Source organism: Oryza brachyantha, chromosome 12 (assembly GCF_000231095.2).
Source record: "Oryza brachyantha chromosome 12, ObraRS2, whole genome shotgun sequence".
NCBI lineage: Eukaryota > Viridiplantae > Streptophyta > Magnoliopsida > Poales > Poaceae > Oryza > Oryza brachyantha.
Window position 1 is genome coordinate 9,947,146 of NC_023174.2, and position 15,166 is coordinate 9,962,311.

Genomic DNA, 15,166 nt, shown 5'->3' on the forward strand with positions numbered 1-15,166 from the left:
ATCTCGTTAGATAGATAGTTTTGATTCTACTGATTACACAAGCTATTTCTTCTTTTATATTTTCTTATTTCCATATTATCTTATTTCTTGTTAGAGAAGGACATGTAAACATATGGTGGAATTCTATCCCTCCACAGTTTGCTGTACTGTCAAACCGACAATATGAACCAGCGTGGACAAAATGTCTCGTCATTTTGCTTTTACTAAGCATCATAGTAAAAAAAATAAAAACGGATCGGAGGTCCACCTACTCTGACCGTCGGTTCATCAGTTATAACGCTGGGTCACCGGTCAAGGTTTTTTATTTATTAATATTTAATTTAATTTATATTACAACCCTCATAAATTAGTAAAATATGTATAAATAAACCAATATATATTATTACATGGTCACAATGTGAACACCCCAAGTATTATAACATCCAGCGTTCAACATGACCACCATGTCCACTATTAGAGAAGTAGGATCTATACACGCATAAATAGCCACTCATCCTCAATGTGTCCGTGATCACGGTTGACACCTTCTGCTATAATTACTGGAATACCGAGCAGTGAGTGCGAGAGATAACCATAAGATAGCTTGCCAGTCCACTCCGTCATATGCCCGTCAACCACATGAACGCGGCGACCAGAAAACGAGACATACCCCGGTGGCTCGAATCAAAGTGCTATCATATCCCCAATTATCTTATACGATCAAAACTCGTTACTCATGCTTGGCTAGTCCCTAGGAATGCGACTAGTTTACACTTTCATAGCAAGTAATTGGAACATCATCACAAGTACGTAAGTATGGGTAATATACAACAAGGTACAAAATACATAATAGGGTCTGAGGTCCCTGCCTACAACACATAAGATAGTAACAGAAGTTTCAAATAAGATACAAAAGCATAAAGAAAAAACCAGTGGCGCCATAACCCCACTAGGGCAAATCGACTGAGCAAGAGCCAAGTTGCAAGAGAGAGGTCACTCAATGCTCTCGCCACCCATGGTAGAGCAGTGATCACACAGAAAACAAAACTCAACGCCAGAATTCTCTCCTAAAAAGCAAACATCCGGTTAAGTACAAGATTGTACTAACAAGACTTACCCAATAATATATAAGAAAATACATTATGTACCATTGACTTTAGCCCAATTCAACAATTTGCCACTGAGTTTGTTTAGTTATACAATATGTCATCGGTTTTTGCTTAACTTCTATGATTTACCATCACTGTCCAGTTATCCTCTGTTAGCACTGTTTGTTTTTATTATAATGATCAAAATACCCTTGGGTCAAAAACTTATAAAATTAGGAGAAAATACAAAATATTAAATTCTAACTTTTCAGTTAAATTTTAGATGTTTTACAATATAGTCTTTATAATATGAAATTTTAGAATATTTGGAAAATTTTTGAAAGTTTTTGTCCTAGGGGTATTTTAGTCATTAAAACAAAAATAAACAGTACTAATTGAGGCTAACTGGACGGCGATGGAAAATTGTATATCTAAGCAAAAGACAATGGTATATTATAGAACTGGACAAAATCATCTGGAACAAAGTCAATGGTAGAGAGTAGATTCTCACTCTATATATACACAAGGGAGAGAGAAGTATGAAAGCTTTTACCATCACCTAAGCCATCTAGTTTCATGAATTACATAAAGCCAATTTTATTGAGCAAATACTAAGTAAAATAATTAAAGACAAGTGGGACTAGCTTCATTTTAACATCTGAACAGCAAGCCTAATAATCTGAAATGAACTTACAAATGAGCCCATACGACACTCACAACGCCAACAATGGACCACCAAAATCCATACTAACATGGCACAACATGCCAACATCACCATCAAACATAAACCCATCCAAATTAACCCAAGATGGATGCTAACATAACTGTGATACACATCAAGTATCATCCGTAACTGTGGACACGACTATTCGAATAGATTTATACTCTGATCAGAGGTGTACAACTGGACCCACACATAATAAAAAAAGTATCAAGTGTTATCCACCACACAGGTGCGGTCCGCCAAGTGATTCAAGCTCATCACATGTCCTTTCTTAGCCCAATCCCAACCACCTATACCACGCCAGGGTTCTCGACGACTCAACCACATGCGTGTGGTGTGACCAAGGCGGGGGCGTGACGCAGGAGGCACCCCCAGCCAACATAGGCACCTGGGGCCCTCCAAATGACCACCTGCTCTCACGACTCTCCAACATGGTATAAATGATCGTAGTACAACCAGTACTAGGACAAGCCGGTTTCCATATACGGCATGTGGTAAGTACATAGGGTGCTTGAATAGATGTCAAAATGTTCGGCCTTTAATGACCAAGACGGGGCTACTTGCATCAGGGGAAAACAACCTCCCATCATCGCCCTATCACCAATCTAGGTCCAACATATTTCATCAATCATTATTTAGAGTAAGTGCTCAAGTTTTATACCTATTAATACAAGTTGTCTACATAACATAGTTATTAGCTTTGTCCATCCATATAGTTCGATTAATGAATACAATAAGGTATAACAAAACAACCCCAATACTCCTATACAGTGGCAACAAGGTATAATGTCAGCAATATAACAGGGAATAAATCCATAAATAGGATCTACCCATTCACCCAAAACCGATGTTTTAACATCTAGACAACACATGCATATATATAGGTATAGTTTTGCAACCAAAATATTTATAGAGAAATCATAGGTTCTATATGCTTAGGTACTTGCCTTGCTGCTTCACTTGTTCACTTTCAACCACTGGATACGACTCGTTACTCTTCGGATTCTCCGAATCTATCGAAAAAAAGTAATATGTGAACAAGAGCCAAATAAATATACATATACAAAATGGTCAATAATTCGAAACAAATATACAGTGGGTTCTACGAATCCTAACTTGAATTTAGGTGAAAGAATCATCACAATATCATTTATGGTTTAGGAGCTAAAATAAATAAATCCTATAAGCTGAAAAGTGCAGTTTTAAGTAATTAAGCTGAAAGGAGATTTTTTAGATGATAGTAAACTACTCATTGGTCCTAAGAAAAATTATTTCACTGCTATATGTGTTGTCATTATTTATTTAAGGATTTTACAAGTTAAAATCACAGGAATGCTAAATAAACTCCTAAACATGATTTAAGAGGTTGTATTGTCAAAATCATTTTCACAACTGCAAAGAGCACTAAAATATAAGCTCAATAAAAATAGTTTCACAATTTTAGATTTTACCAATAATTTCTTACGAATTTATTAAGAGCTAGGCCACACAAGGGAGGCATATAGCTATTTATATTTTTATAGGGAAATCCAGTACAAAAGTTGGTCATTTTTATTTTACAATATTGAAGAGATATATTTTATTAATCTATAGAAATTTGGTTCACTGAATTTGGAGTTCATATGAATTAGTTATGGATTTTTAAAATTCATACCTCTTTCAACTCAATAGTTATTTCAGAAATCGATTTCTATTTTCACCTCCGTTTTCTTCAACTTCCACCAGACTTGGCTCACATGGCAGCAAGCTGGAAGTAGGTAGCCTCGGGCTGAAGGCAAGAGGTGGTGCAAGGCCTCGGGTTGACGGCAAGAAACATTGCTTAGGGCTGATTCAACTGAAATCAAAATAGATGAAATCAGGGTGAGTTGCAGCTACCTTCTAGCTGCAGCAACGGAGTGGATTGCTATAGATATTCAACATGGAGGGAATTCAAAAGAGGCACCATCGATGAAAAAGAAGTTCACCAAATGGAGGAAAACAAAATGCTGCTGCAGCAGCGCTGCAGGCTGAAACCACCACACTCTTATTCCTTCTCAATCTCTCTCAACTCTCCATGCATGTGCAAGATGTTGAGATGGATGGAAAGCTTGGATGATGTGGATTGTTGTGATCTAACATGTAGGGATTGATCTTGGGCTATTGGATGGGATTTGGAGAGGAGAAGTGAGATCGGAGCTCAGCTTGAGGAAGAAAAGAAAGAAGAAGCATGGAAAATGAAAGGGGAGGAAGAAGAAGTTGTTTTCTTTGCCCCCTTAAGTCCTGAGGTGGGAGCACGGCCAAGGGTGTGTTTTGAGGCTAAAGAGGCACCCAATGTCAGTGACAAGTGGGCCCAAGTCGTGAAGGTCTATCAGGGTGAGAGAGGTGGGTGAAAACTGAGTATAGATTAGTTCATAATTTTTAGGATTTATTTTCTTTCCCTCTCTTGGTAAATTCAATTTGACTAGGCAAAACTTGCTCAAAAATTCTGAATTTTGGTGTGTTGGTGTTGACGTCGAAAATGGGATCCGACGACGTGTCACACACGAAGGCCTGGGAGTCAATCTTAGACAACTCTAGTGCATGACCTAAATTCTCAGATTGCGCGGGCGTGCCAGTCAGTTTGATCCTGCAACTAACAAGATAAATGGTAAAACAAGCCGATCGGCTATCGAGCCAATAGGAAACTAAATATCCAGCCGATCAGATGTTAATGCTGCAACGGTTTGCCGATATGATGAACGATCGGTGGTAAAAAACTTGGATCGGCTAAAAACTTGATATAAATAGACTGGAATTAAATATCAACCAATGTAATCCTCCTAGCTACTTATCAATCTTAGTCGATCGGACGAGCCCTTATAACCAGATCGAACCAGCCTACATAGATCGGACTTAACAAAGACAATATGTAGTCTAGCACGATATAGTTATAGGAAACATGAAGATCGATAAGATTAAAAAATAAACTGATGAATTACTTGGAATAAACAATGAATCATGTGTTACGATCGGCTAAAACCAATTAGCATGCAATCCTCATAAGCCGATGCAACATAAATAACTACCGATCTAACAGAATCAAACTGATTGGTATAAAGACAATGCAGTAAGGCAATCAACTACTTTATTGATGTAAATATAATAAACATGTAGATCGGCAGAAATCATCGGCTATATATGGCGGACGAATAACCAAGATCTATAAAATATCTAGCCCAGATTGCTAAGAGTAATCACAGAAGATCGGACCCAACCGAGACGGTTCAAGATTACTCCTAGCAATATCAGGATAGATACTAAACAGATCTAGATTGCTATCAAGCTGATCAACCGATGACTGATAGCTTATAGGCTGGTACTCCGATGAAACGATAAGCGAAATACATCTATCTGATATAAACCATATGATAAATGCAATCTACTAGATCGGACCGAACCGAGACAGTACTAGATTGAATATGTCAAATAGCGAATATCAAACCAATGTAGATCGCCCAAAGTGGTCGACTAGATCAACTCAAGATACAAAAGTAACTCAAGCTGAAAGTGATACGATAACTAGCAATCGCACAACTAGATTAGAAGATCAGACCGAACCAAAACTGTCCTAATCTAGTGACGTGATTACCATGGCCCGGCGGAACGTAGGACTTACCCCTTCGCCGGAGATCGAGACGATGTAGCCCTGCGTCAGGTGCCATGTTCCGTCGGAGTTGAAAACCTCAGACAAGAGGGTGGCGATGCGCCAAAAGTAATTGATCTAAATTAAGATGTAGATAGTTTACAACGACTCCGGGCATACATATTTGTACCCTTGGGTGGAGGCTAGGTCGTGTTGGATACGGCATACAACTCCTAATAGAAAAAAGAAATAGCAAACTCTATCTCTAATACGACACATGTTTCCTAATAAATAAAAGAAAACAAACAAATCTCGATCGGACCCTAATCTCTTAGAGATAAAATAAAAATCCTAACTAACTCTAATTAATAGATAAATTTATGCCACCAAGCCTTGGTCTTCACGATTCCTTCTCGAATTCGGTCTATCCTGGATAAGATTTTCATCTGCTAATTGCGCCTTTTCTTAACTGAATCCACCAAGAAAATTTACTAAATTTTGGTGTTAATAGTTGGTGAGGGTTAGTTTCTAGCTTTTATTTTTCAAAGTTTCACACAAAAATTTCAAGTATTTTAAATTTGGTGAAAAGATAAAATTGATTAGGCTGAAAGTTATATTGAAATTTCACGAGGTCAAAACGGAGAGCGAAAATTCCACAAAATTTATATTTAGTGATGATAAATAAACTAATATTTGAACAAAATATTAAACATGTTTACTTCTATTCAAGTTATTGTTCAAGTAGAAGTGGTTTCAGTTTTATCGATTAGAGTTAATTTTGTTATAGCGTATGATTAAATTGCAATTAGTAAATATGCAACCTAAATGACAACAAATATAGTTCTAAACGCCTGTTTATGAGCCTAGGGCTGTTACACACAATATCAAAAAATAATTATAGGACCGAAGTACGGTAACCTAATAAATTCATAATGCAATACTGCCATATGACAAATTTAAAAATCGGTTCAATTCTAAAGAACAGGCCAATTCACCGGCTTTTTATCGATTCAATTTCAAGGGTGGTATATGAACAGAACCGAATCGCCAAGATTACTGGTTCTGGATTTCCTGTTCAACCACCAGTTCGGTCCCCTTTTTTTGTTACGCTAAGCGTAAGCAAAATCACTTATCAACAATAAAAAGATAATTTATGGATAAAAAAATTATACATGTGTTATTAGCAATAAAAAAATAAAGGTTGAAAAATAAACTATGATGAGAAAAGACCCAAAATCAATCCGAAATTTAGCTTTTAAATTGAAAATGTCACTATCCTGTGGTTTATCTCAATTTATTTTTACTTTTTATGTAATTTCATGAAATTTAAGTTATTATAGCTCAAATGGCATAAAATCAGGTGTTTTGGCGAAGTGACACAGACCGTAGTATTACGGTACCATCATTTCACAAAACAAATGAAACAAATCTACGTAGAGGTTGATGTGGGTGTTCTAAACATGTATTATGTCTAGGAGGATATGTTTAGTGCGAGCTCTACCGAAATAGACGATGAGCAAAATTTCCAAAAAAACATCCCTATACTGCCTCAATCATGACCACACACCTCTGCCAGGGGCAAGATCGACAAATCATCAGTTTCGTCGTCTGCCATTCCTCACAAGCTGTCGGAAGACCTGTTGCAAACTCGAAACACAATTATCTTCGTTTACCATCTAGTTTAGAGCAAGAATCAATGTCCCTTGACCTAGTGAGGGTAGTTGATCAGGTTGTTGTTACCTGCAGAAATTTAGTGAATTTTTGGACAATTTGATGTACAATGAAGTATGTGAGTAGATTGCTAAATCCGATTATTCTCCGATTGCCTCGTGAAGTTGTTGCATCAACCAAGTTCAATTGTTAGTGGTTTCACTTTGAAAGAATCCAAATGCAACTGAAAAAAAAATCCAATTTTGTCTATCTATGGATTTAGAAGAAGCTAGCTGGCCATTTCAATTCCCATTAATGATTGTGGAATTTATACTCAAGTATAACCGACATCCATTTATGAAACTATCAATTAAAGGTTACATCCCTCATCAACTTTTTTGCATCCATATTTGGGTTCTTTTTTAGAAAAAGAATTGCATTCTTTGGCACCCACTTATAACTTGCCATTTTCGTTTTTACTCTCCCAGTTGATGTATAAGTATGGAGAAATTTGTTAAAGGTAATCTACAACATAAAAAAGGTAACACCATGAGACAACTCATACAAACAAACCAATATTTGAAATATGAACTTATTTACTAAATAATCACAAAGGACCGTCCTGCCTTCGGACCGACCCAACATGACCCGAATGTTGTGGGGCCGTGCCTAGGCGTTCGGTGTAGCCCGTGGGCTAGCACTACATGGTTCAGTGTGTTGATTGGGCCGTTTCTGCTTGACAGAATTCGGCATGGGCCCGGCCATCTATAGTAATAATGCGAGTAGTTTTATAGGGTGAATGAGATTAATTGATTTGTTTGAACTTTGAAGATAATATATTGCATATACATACATGTATACAACAAAAGCGTACAACAAAGTAGTACATGACAATGCACTCTGAACACTCATCGATTGTTCAGGTCTGCACACAATTGATGGATATATTTGTCTCCTACGGGCGATGTCGCAGGCTGGCACTGTCCGGCTCCTTGAACCACCGGTGCCGGAGCGCTTGCTCCACCGTCATCCTCCTCTCCGGGTTGCACGTCAGAAGCCCGCTCAACACCTCGAAGCCGGCCTCCGACAGCGCCGGCCGGCCGAGCATCCTGGCCTCCGCCGGACATGGGAAGAAGCATCGGAGGAAGCTGTTCGGCCCGCAGCCTCCGGGCAGCCGCTGCCCCTTGTAGCCTCGCCACTGCTTAATGTCGTTGACGCCAAGGACGTCGAGGATCTCGCCGAGCTGCTCCCTGTCTGAGCTCCCGCGGAAGAGTGGCTTCCGGGTGAGCAGCTCGGCCATGATGCAGCCGAGCGACCACGAGTCGACGCGGTCGTCGTAGTCCGTCGAGCCGAGGAGGATCTCCGGCGCGCAGTACCACCGTGTGCCGATCGGGTTGGAGTACGGCGGCGGCGCGGCGGTGCTCTGGGACAGCCCGAGGTCGCAGATCTTGAGGTTCCCGCGGCTGTCGACGAGCACGTTGTCCGGCTTGAGGTCGCGGTGCATGAGGCCGGCGTCGTGGATCCTCTTGGCGCCGGACAGGAGCTGCCGCATGGCGAGGCGGACCTCGAGCTCCGACCGGCCTGCCCTCCCGCCGCGCTCGCGCCTCAGGACGTGCCGCAGCGTCGGCCCCACGAACTCCATGACGAGCACGGCCTCGCCGTCGTCGCCGCCGCCGCGGCCGTGCGCGCGCGGCTGCACGACGTACGGGTGGCCCCTGCAGGCCTCCATGGCGGCGACCTCGCGGCCGAGGTCGGAGCGGTCGACGAGCTCCCCGTCGTCGCCCCGGTACGCGCGGATGCACTTCATGGCGACGGTCTCGCCGGAGCGGCGGTCGCGCGCGCGGTACACGACGCCGCAGCCGCCCGAGGCGATGACGTCGAGCTTGACGAAGCGGCTCATCACGACAGAGGAGGAGGTCGCCGTCGCCATGTGAACCGATCGATCGATCGAGCTCGCTAGGTTACAAAGAACAATCGATCTGGTTCTTCGGTGGGACGCAATGGATACGATCGATGTGAAGAATGTGATGTGCACGGGCAGCAATATATCGACGCGCGCGGGAACGATCGACTCCGTTGCGGTCTTGGAGGCCTGGCGCCAACGACGACTCCGATGCGAACTCGCGCTCTCGCGCATGCGTGCTTGTAAGCCCATTCTGTTTAAATGCGAGTGGCGTATGTGCAAATCTGCGGCGTGCATGCATGGGCCCGTCCCCTGTGCACCCAAAATCGCGTCGGATTTCCCTTTTTTTAAAATTCATTTTAATATATGCTGTAGAAAAAAAGGTCCATTTTACTCGCTCTAACGGTTTGATTGGAGCACTTTGCCCACTAAATTATTTTCTAATCATTTTATGACCATACCTACTTTGGGAAATTTAACTATTTGCCACTCTTAAAAGTGGTGAATCTTCAAATATCATTCTTACATTTGGTCTTATATTTTTGCCACCGGAGAGAGGAGATTGCTTAATATTTCTGTCATTTTCGCCTACATGGCATGGCATGAGACATCACATTGCCAACGTGGACATGATACCTAAAAAATCCATTTTGCCCATGGTCCAACATATATATGATGTTTGATCTCCCTCTCTCTCCTCGGTGGCATATCCAGGATTTTTATTTGGATTATTCAACTTATATAATTTTTTAATTATCACAAATATAACATAGAATATATAATTTTGTTATAAAATTGATCAAAAATTTATTTTACATACTGTTAAGGTCAGATTTTAGGAAATTACCGTTATGGATTAATGCACGATTAGAGACCGAATCGAACAGGAAAAGGAGGATCGGCTGAAAGGATAAGTTGGAGGTGATATAGATTCAGCCGATAGAATTTGAATCGGACAAGGATGGGAGTCCGATTGTGTCACGCCAGGAGTTTTTGACCTAAGCCTAATTTGTAAAAGAAATTGGTAATCGATAATTGGCTTAATTAACTCAGGAAAAACCCCTCTAGAGGAATTAATTTAATTAAATCGATATCCAAAAATCATTAACTGAATTTAAATTCAAATTTCAGAGTATAAAATTTCGCTCTAAAAAGGTAACTTAAAATCCACAGACTCGCCACCGTCCTCCACGCCGCTAGTGAGCATCCCCCCTTCTCTCTCCCTCCCTCCTTTGCCCTTTGACCGCTGTCGCCGGCCCGCGTGCCGCCGCCGTGCGCGCGCACCATTGGATGCCGCCAACACGCTGTCCTGGCGCCATCCCCCTCGTCTCGGCGTCGTCGATGTGACCCCGTCGCCACCGGGTCCGCCACGTTGTCGCTGTCGCCTCCCTGAGCCGACGCCGCCATCCTCTGTTCACGCTTGCCGGTCCGCGCCACCGCCGCTGTCCGCCGACGCCGCTCGGCCGAACGTCGCCGCCCTCCTCTGCTTGGTCGGTGCCGTCACCCCCCTCTGCTTTGTGCCTCTGCCGAGCGGGGCCCACCCGTCGGTCTCTCACCCCTCCTTCCCTCTCTCTCCTCCCCTTGGGTCCGTCGGTCAGTCCCTCCTTCCTCCCTTACCCGTCGATAGGTGGTCCCCACTTATCAGCTGCCACCTCCTCTCTCCTAGCTGACACCTCCTCTCCCCTCGCTGACGTAAGTGCCTCCTTTTTGCGTAATAAATGCTATTTAGGACTTCCTGTTTAGCCTAAAAACCTAGAAAACTTCTAAAATTTATAACTAATTCGTCCGGTCTCCGTTTAAGCTCATTCAAATTTCATTAAATTTATAAAATTGCCAAGAATCTATCAAAAATACTTTCTTGTGTTGTTTCAGTTGAGTTTGTGCCTGTTTTATTTATTTTTGTGCTTTGTCGCTTAGATTCGGAGCCTTTCGACGTGCTGATTTACTTCAAAATCATCGCCAAGGTACCCAGTGACCGGAACAAGGCAAGTGGCATTTATCTTTGCTCATGTTGAACCCATTATTGCAAAATCCATGCTTTAGTTTATTCAAACATGCATTGTTTCAACTAAAGTATTTATTGTATTTATTTTTCAGGATACCTATGATTATGCCGTTGTTTATCCATCTTTATTCATGTTATGAGTAGAGATTATGATTTAATACCCGGTTCAAGTTAATGCCAACTAAAATATTGATAATGCTGGGTTGTGGGTGTATGGTTTTGAGAGTCGCATCGCACCCGTGACAATTAAGGACTGATTCACAGGAAATCCTGGAAGTTATTTCCGTGCTAACCAAAAGCCAGAATAGGCAACGGTGGGATTTGAAGTGTAATTGCAAACTATTCGACGTACCTAGGCTAGGGTGAGCGTGATGGAGTATGGATGGGAGTTGTGGTGTAACGATGGCCTATGCTGCTTCCATATTTGCCTAGGCACAAGAGGGGGCTGCCCGCCTTGGTATAAAGGGGGAGCAAAACCTAAAGTGGGGTACGATTGAATAGGGAGGGTTATGCGACGGGTCTCGTCATAGTTTTCTATCTGGTATGCCATGGTGGTATGTCGGCGTACGTTCAAGTGTAGTGGGACTATGTCTGTTGGGCACAGTAGTACACCTGTGATCAGAGTAAACGTATTCGAATAGCAGTGTCCACGGTTAAGGGCGAGGTGCCAGATTGACTGTGAGTAGTCGAACCTTCAATGACTTGAGTAAACTGACTTTCACTTGGGACTACTACAACATGGTGTAGCATTGAGTAGTGATTGAGCCTATTGCAACGTGATGTAACGTTGGACAGTGATGTTGGTACTTTACAAACGTTATTTTATTTATTTACTTATTTACTACTTATCTGTTTAATCTCCATTATTTATTTAAATGCTGCTGTGTTGCAACTAACCTTACCCAATTCCTTGTGATCCTTTGCATCATTTAGTACTTCTATTCCCTGCTACTTGTTGAGTACGGTGGTTTGTACTCAGCCTTGCGTAACATTCTCCCTTCAGAGCTAGATGTTGAATCCGATGGAGGTGACTCTTAGGAGTAAACTGTCTACCGTCGAAGTGTTGCTTTTGGACTGGAGCGGTGCTTCGCTGGAGTTAGTCTGCGCTATCTTTCCGCTGCATTTTTGTTAGTTTAAATGTTATTTTTCAGTTCTTTCTAAGAACGATGGTTATTTAATCAACCTTGTATTTTTGTGTACCCTAGCTGGTCCTAGACAGGGATTTTTAATACACAATTAACTTCAGAAATTCATGTGAGGAATTTCTGGGCGTGACAAGTTGAAATCAAAGCCACCTTTGACCGTAGGATCAGAGCAATGGAAACTCTAAGAACCCTCTGCTTTTCATGTTTGTGCATCTGTTTTAAAAGTTAGAGTGGTTTTGTAAATAGGAGTGTGCATTTTAAAAGGGTTAGTTGTTCAAAACTCAAAGCTATTTGGTTGAAAGAGCACAGTTTCTAGCCAATCTCATCCTTCTAGAATCTAAAGACCTAGATGTCATCTTGGGAATGGACTGTCTTACCAAACACCAAGGAGTGATTGATTGTGCCAATCAGACCATTGAAAGAGTATATCAAGGCCTAGGGGGGGTGAATAGGCGATTTAAAAAATTAAACCTAAAAAGCAGAAGCTGAGACTTTCGGAAGTTTTGGTCAGTGGCTTCGGAACTTTCGGCCTTTGAAAGTTCTGTTGATCTTCGGAACTTCCGACAACACCAGATCTAAAACGAGAAAGGAGTAGATCTAGCCAACCAAACCTCAAATAAGCAAACCACCTCCAAGCTTTGCACAAACGGCAACTAGAGTACGCGCGGCAACCAAAAGCAAAGCTTAAATCACAAGTTAGAGAGATTTCACCACAAGTGTAGACGGAGACTTTTTACTGAAGTTCCAATCCTTGAGGGGATTGTACTCTCCGTTGAGGAGCTCAAACTATAGCCGGGTTTCACAACCCTTTCCTCAGGGTTGCACTCGTGCACTCTCCCTCACTCGAGGTATCTCTTCCCTTTCGGAGGTGAGATCCAACCTTCACAAACCTTTTCCCGGCGCACCACAAGAGCTTTGGTGGCTCGAGAAACGACGCCTAGCCGTCTAGGTGTGCTCAACCACCAAGAGTAACAAGCTAGCAAAGAGATCTTGGGGATGAATCTTGTGCTCACAAAATTTCTCACGAAGTCAACACCAAGCACTCAAACCAACCAACTCTCACACACACAAAATCCAAATCACTTAGATCCGTGTAGAGGAGGAAGTGAGAAAGCAAGGTTCAAAGTGAATCTCAAGAAATGCAAGCCAAGGGCATAGAGATGAACAAGTGAAGCAGCAACCCTAGCTTGAGGGGTTCAGGGGGTATTTATAACCCCCTCTCAATTTCTGCCCGTTGGGGGCAAAAAATTCCTTCTTCGGAACTTCCGGAGGTCTCTTTCGGAACTTCCGGTCAGTTCAAAATAGCAGCCCCCAACACTTAGAAAATTCAAAGTCAAATGTGAAAAGTCAAGTCAACGGAAATTTCGGTCAAGACCTTCGGAACTTCCGTGAATCTTACAGAACCGATTCTGGCTCCTTCGGAACTTTCGATGGTCTCCTTCGGAACTTCCGTCAAACATACAGAACCGATTCTGACCCCTTCGGAACTTCTGAAGGTCTCCTTCGGAACTTCCGTCAAACATACAGAACTGATTCTGACCCCTTTGGAAGTTCCGACAGTACCTTCGGAACATCCGTAAATTGCAGCACAACTTCAAAAAGATAGCAAAAGATGCACTTCAATAATATTTTCGAGCATCGGATTCATTCCTAGATTTTATTTACACACCCCTCTTTATAGTACGACATTCCTAGTTGACTCAAATTCAAAGTAAATACACACGCCAACACGAATATACCGACTTTACTTCTCTTTTCACGTGGGCGGCGCAACAACAACTTTTTCATGAGGACTATTTATACCTTCACATTCTCACACACGTCATTAGTCCTCATCATTTGATTGTCATTAATCTCCAAAACAAATTAGGGGCCTAGATGCACTTTCAATCTTCCCCTTTTTGGTGATTGATGACAACCATTTGATTCACAAGAGATATTTGAATAAATTTGACGAAATTTTGACACAAGTTAAAGATTGAGCTCCCACTTAAGGTATGCATTATAAGCATGGAGTAACTCCCCCTTACACCTTGCATCTCACAGTAAGCACAAATGTGAACAAGCATAGATATAGCAATAGAAATAGCAAGCTCACAAATGATATTACATCACATCACATAGTCTTAAACGAATATAAACTAGCAAGTGTTCCACTATGTAGACAATGCAAGTTAAAAATGTGATGCAGATAGTTCGATGAATGCTATGCAATGCAAATAGTTCAAGTGTTCCAACCAACTCGACACTAAGGAAGATAGAAGATAGACTACTTCTTCCCCTTTGGCATCAAGACACCAAAAAAAGAAGAAGTGAAGGAACATGGTGAGAACTCAGTTGTGGGGTGCATGTGTGTCGGAATCAAGCTCCTCTTCAGACTCCCACTGCCACACCTCTGGCTCACTCACTTAGCCTTCAGATCCAGTGTCAGAATGTGGCAAGTTGAGATGCTTCTGGATCTCCTTCAACCTCTGAGAGTTCTTCTTTCTTGCATTCCTTTCTTTGATAAGAATGCTGTGGTTGGAGGAACAAATGTTGAAAATGTTCTTTAAGAACTTGGTTGGGGAGGAGGACTTTTGCTGACTCGAAGTAGGAATGTCACGCTGTCGGGATCCGCCAGCCTGGCTAGAACCACCAGCCTGACTGGTGCCTCCTTGCTCCCCCTCTCCTCTAGACTCATAGATTGGCTGATCCAAGCGAAGACCAAGTTTGGTGTGCTTGACTTCCTTGACAAAGGTGGTTTCGATGACAGTCTCAATTATAAGCATGATGTAAGGATAGTAGCCCAGACCCTTTCTGTGAGAGACAGAGGTATTGCATATTTCATCCCAAATGAACCTAGGCACATTGAAGGGATCTCGGAGCCTCATCCTGCGAAGAATGTTGCGAGTGTAGGAGTTGATGTGGCTAGCATCACCATCCTTGGGAGTAAGGGACTTTCTCAACATCCTGTTGAGATAGACAAAGGTAGGCTTGAGTTCTTTTACTGCCCCCAAGTCTGGACTGCCTACAGGAATATACATGCGGGACAACATCCCATCAGCAAGAACATCTTTGCTGTGCACTTTGTT

The 15,166-nt window shown here is 42.0% G+C and overlaps 1 protein-coding gene across 1 annotated transcript; it reads right to left on the reverse strand.

The window, feature by feature from the left end:
- Window positions 1-7,997: 7,997 nt before the first annotated feature.
- On the reverse strand, window positions 7,998-8,972 carry LOC102710171 (putative cyclin-dependent kinase F-2). The gene has a single exon (XM_040529848.1). It carries the CDS (start codon window positions 8,970-8,972, stop codon window positions 7,998-8,000), a length of 975 nt encoding a protein of 324 aa, XP_040385782.1.
- Window positions 8,973-15,166: the final 6,194 nt, after the last annotated feature.

Bases quoted from the DNA above. Each gene is read 5' to 3' on its own strand.
- LOC102710171 (XM_040529848.1), bottom strand. From the start codon at position 8,972: ATGGCGACGGCGACCTCCTCCTCTGTCGTGATGAGCCGCTTCGTCAAG.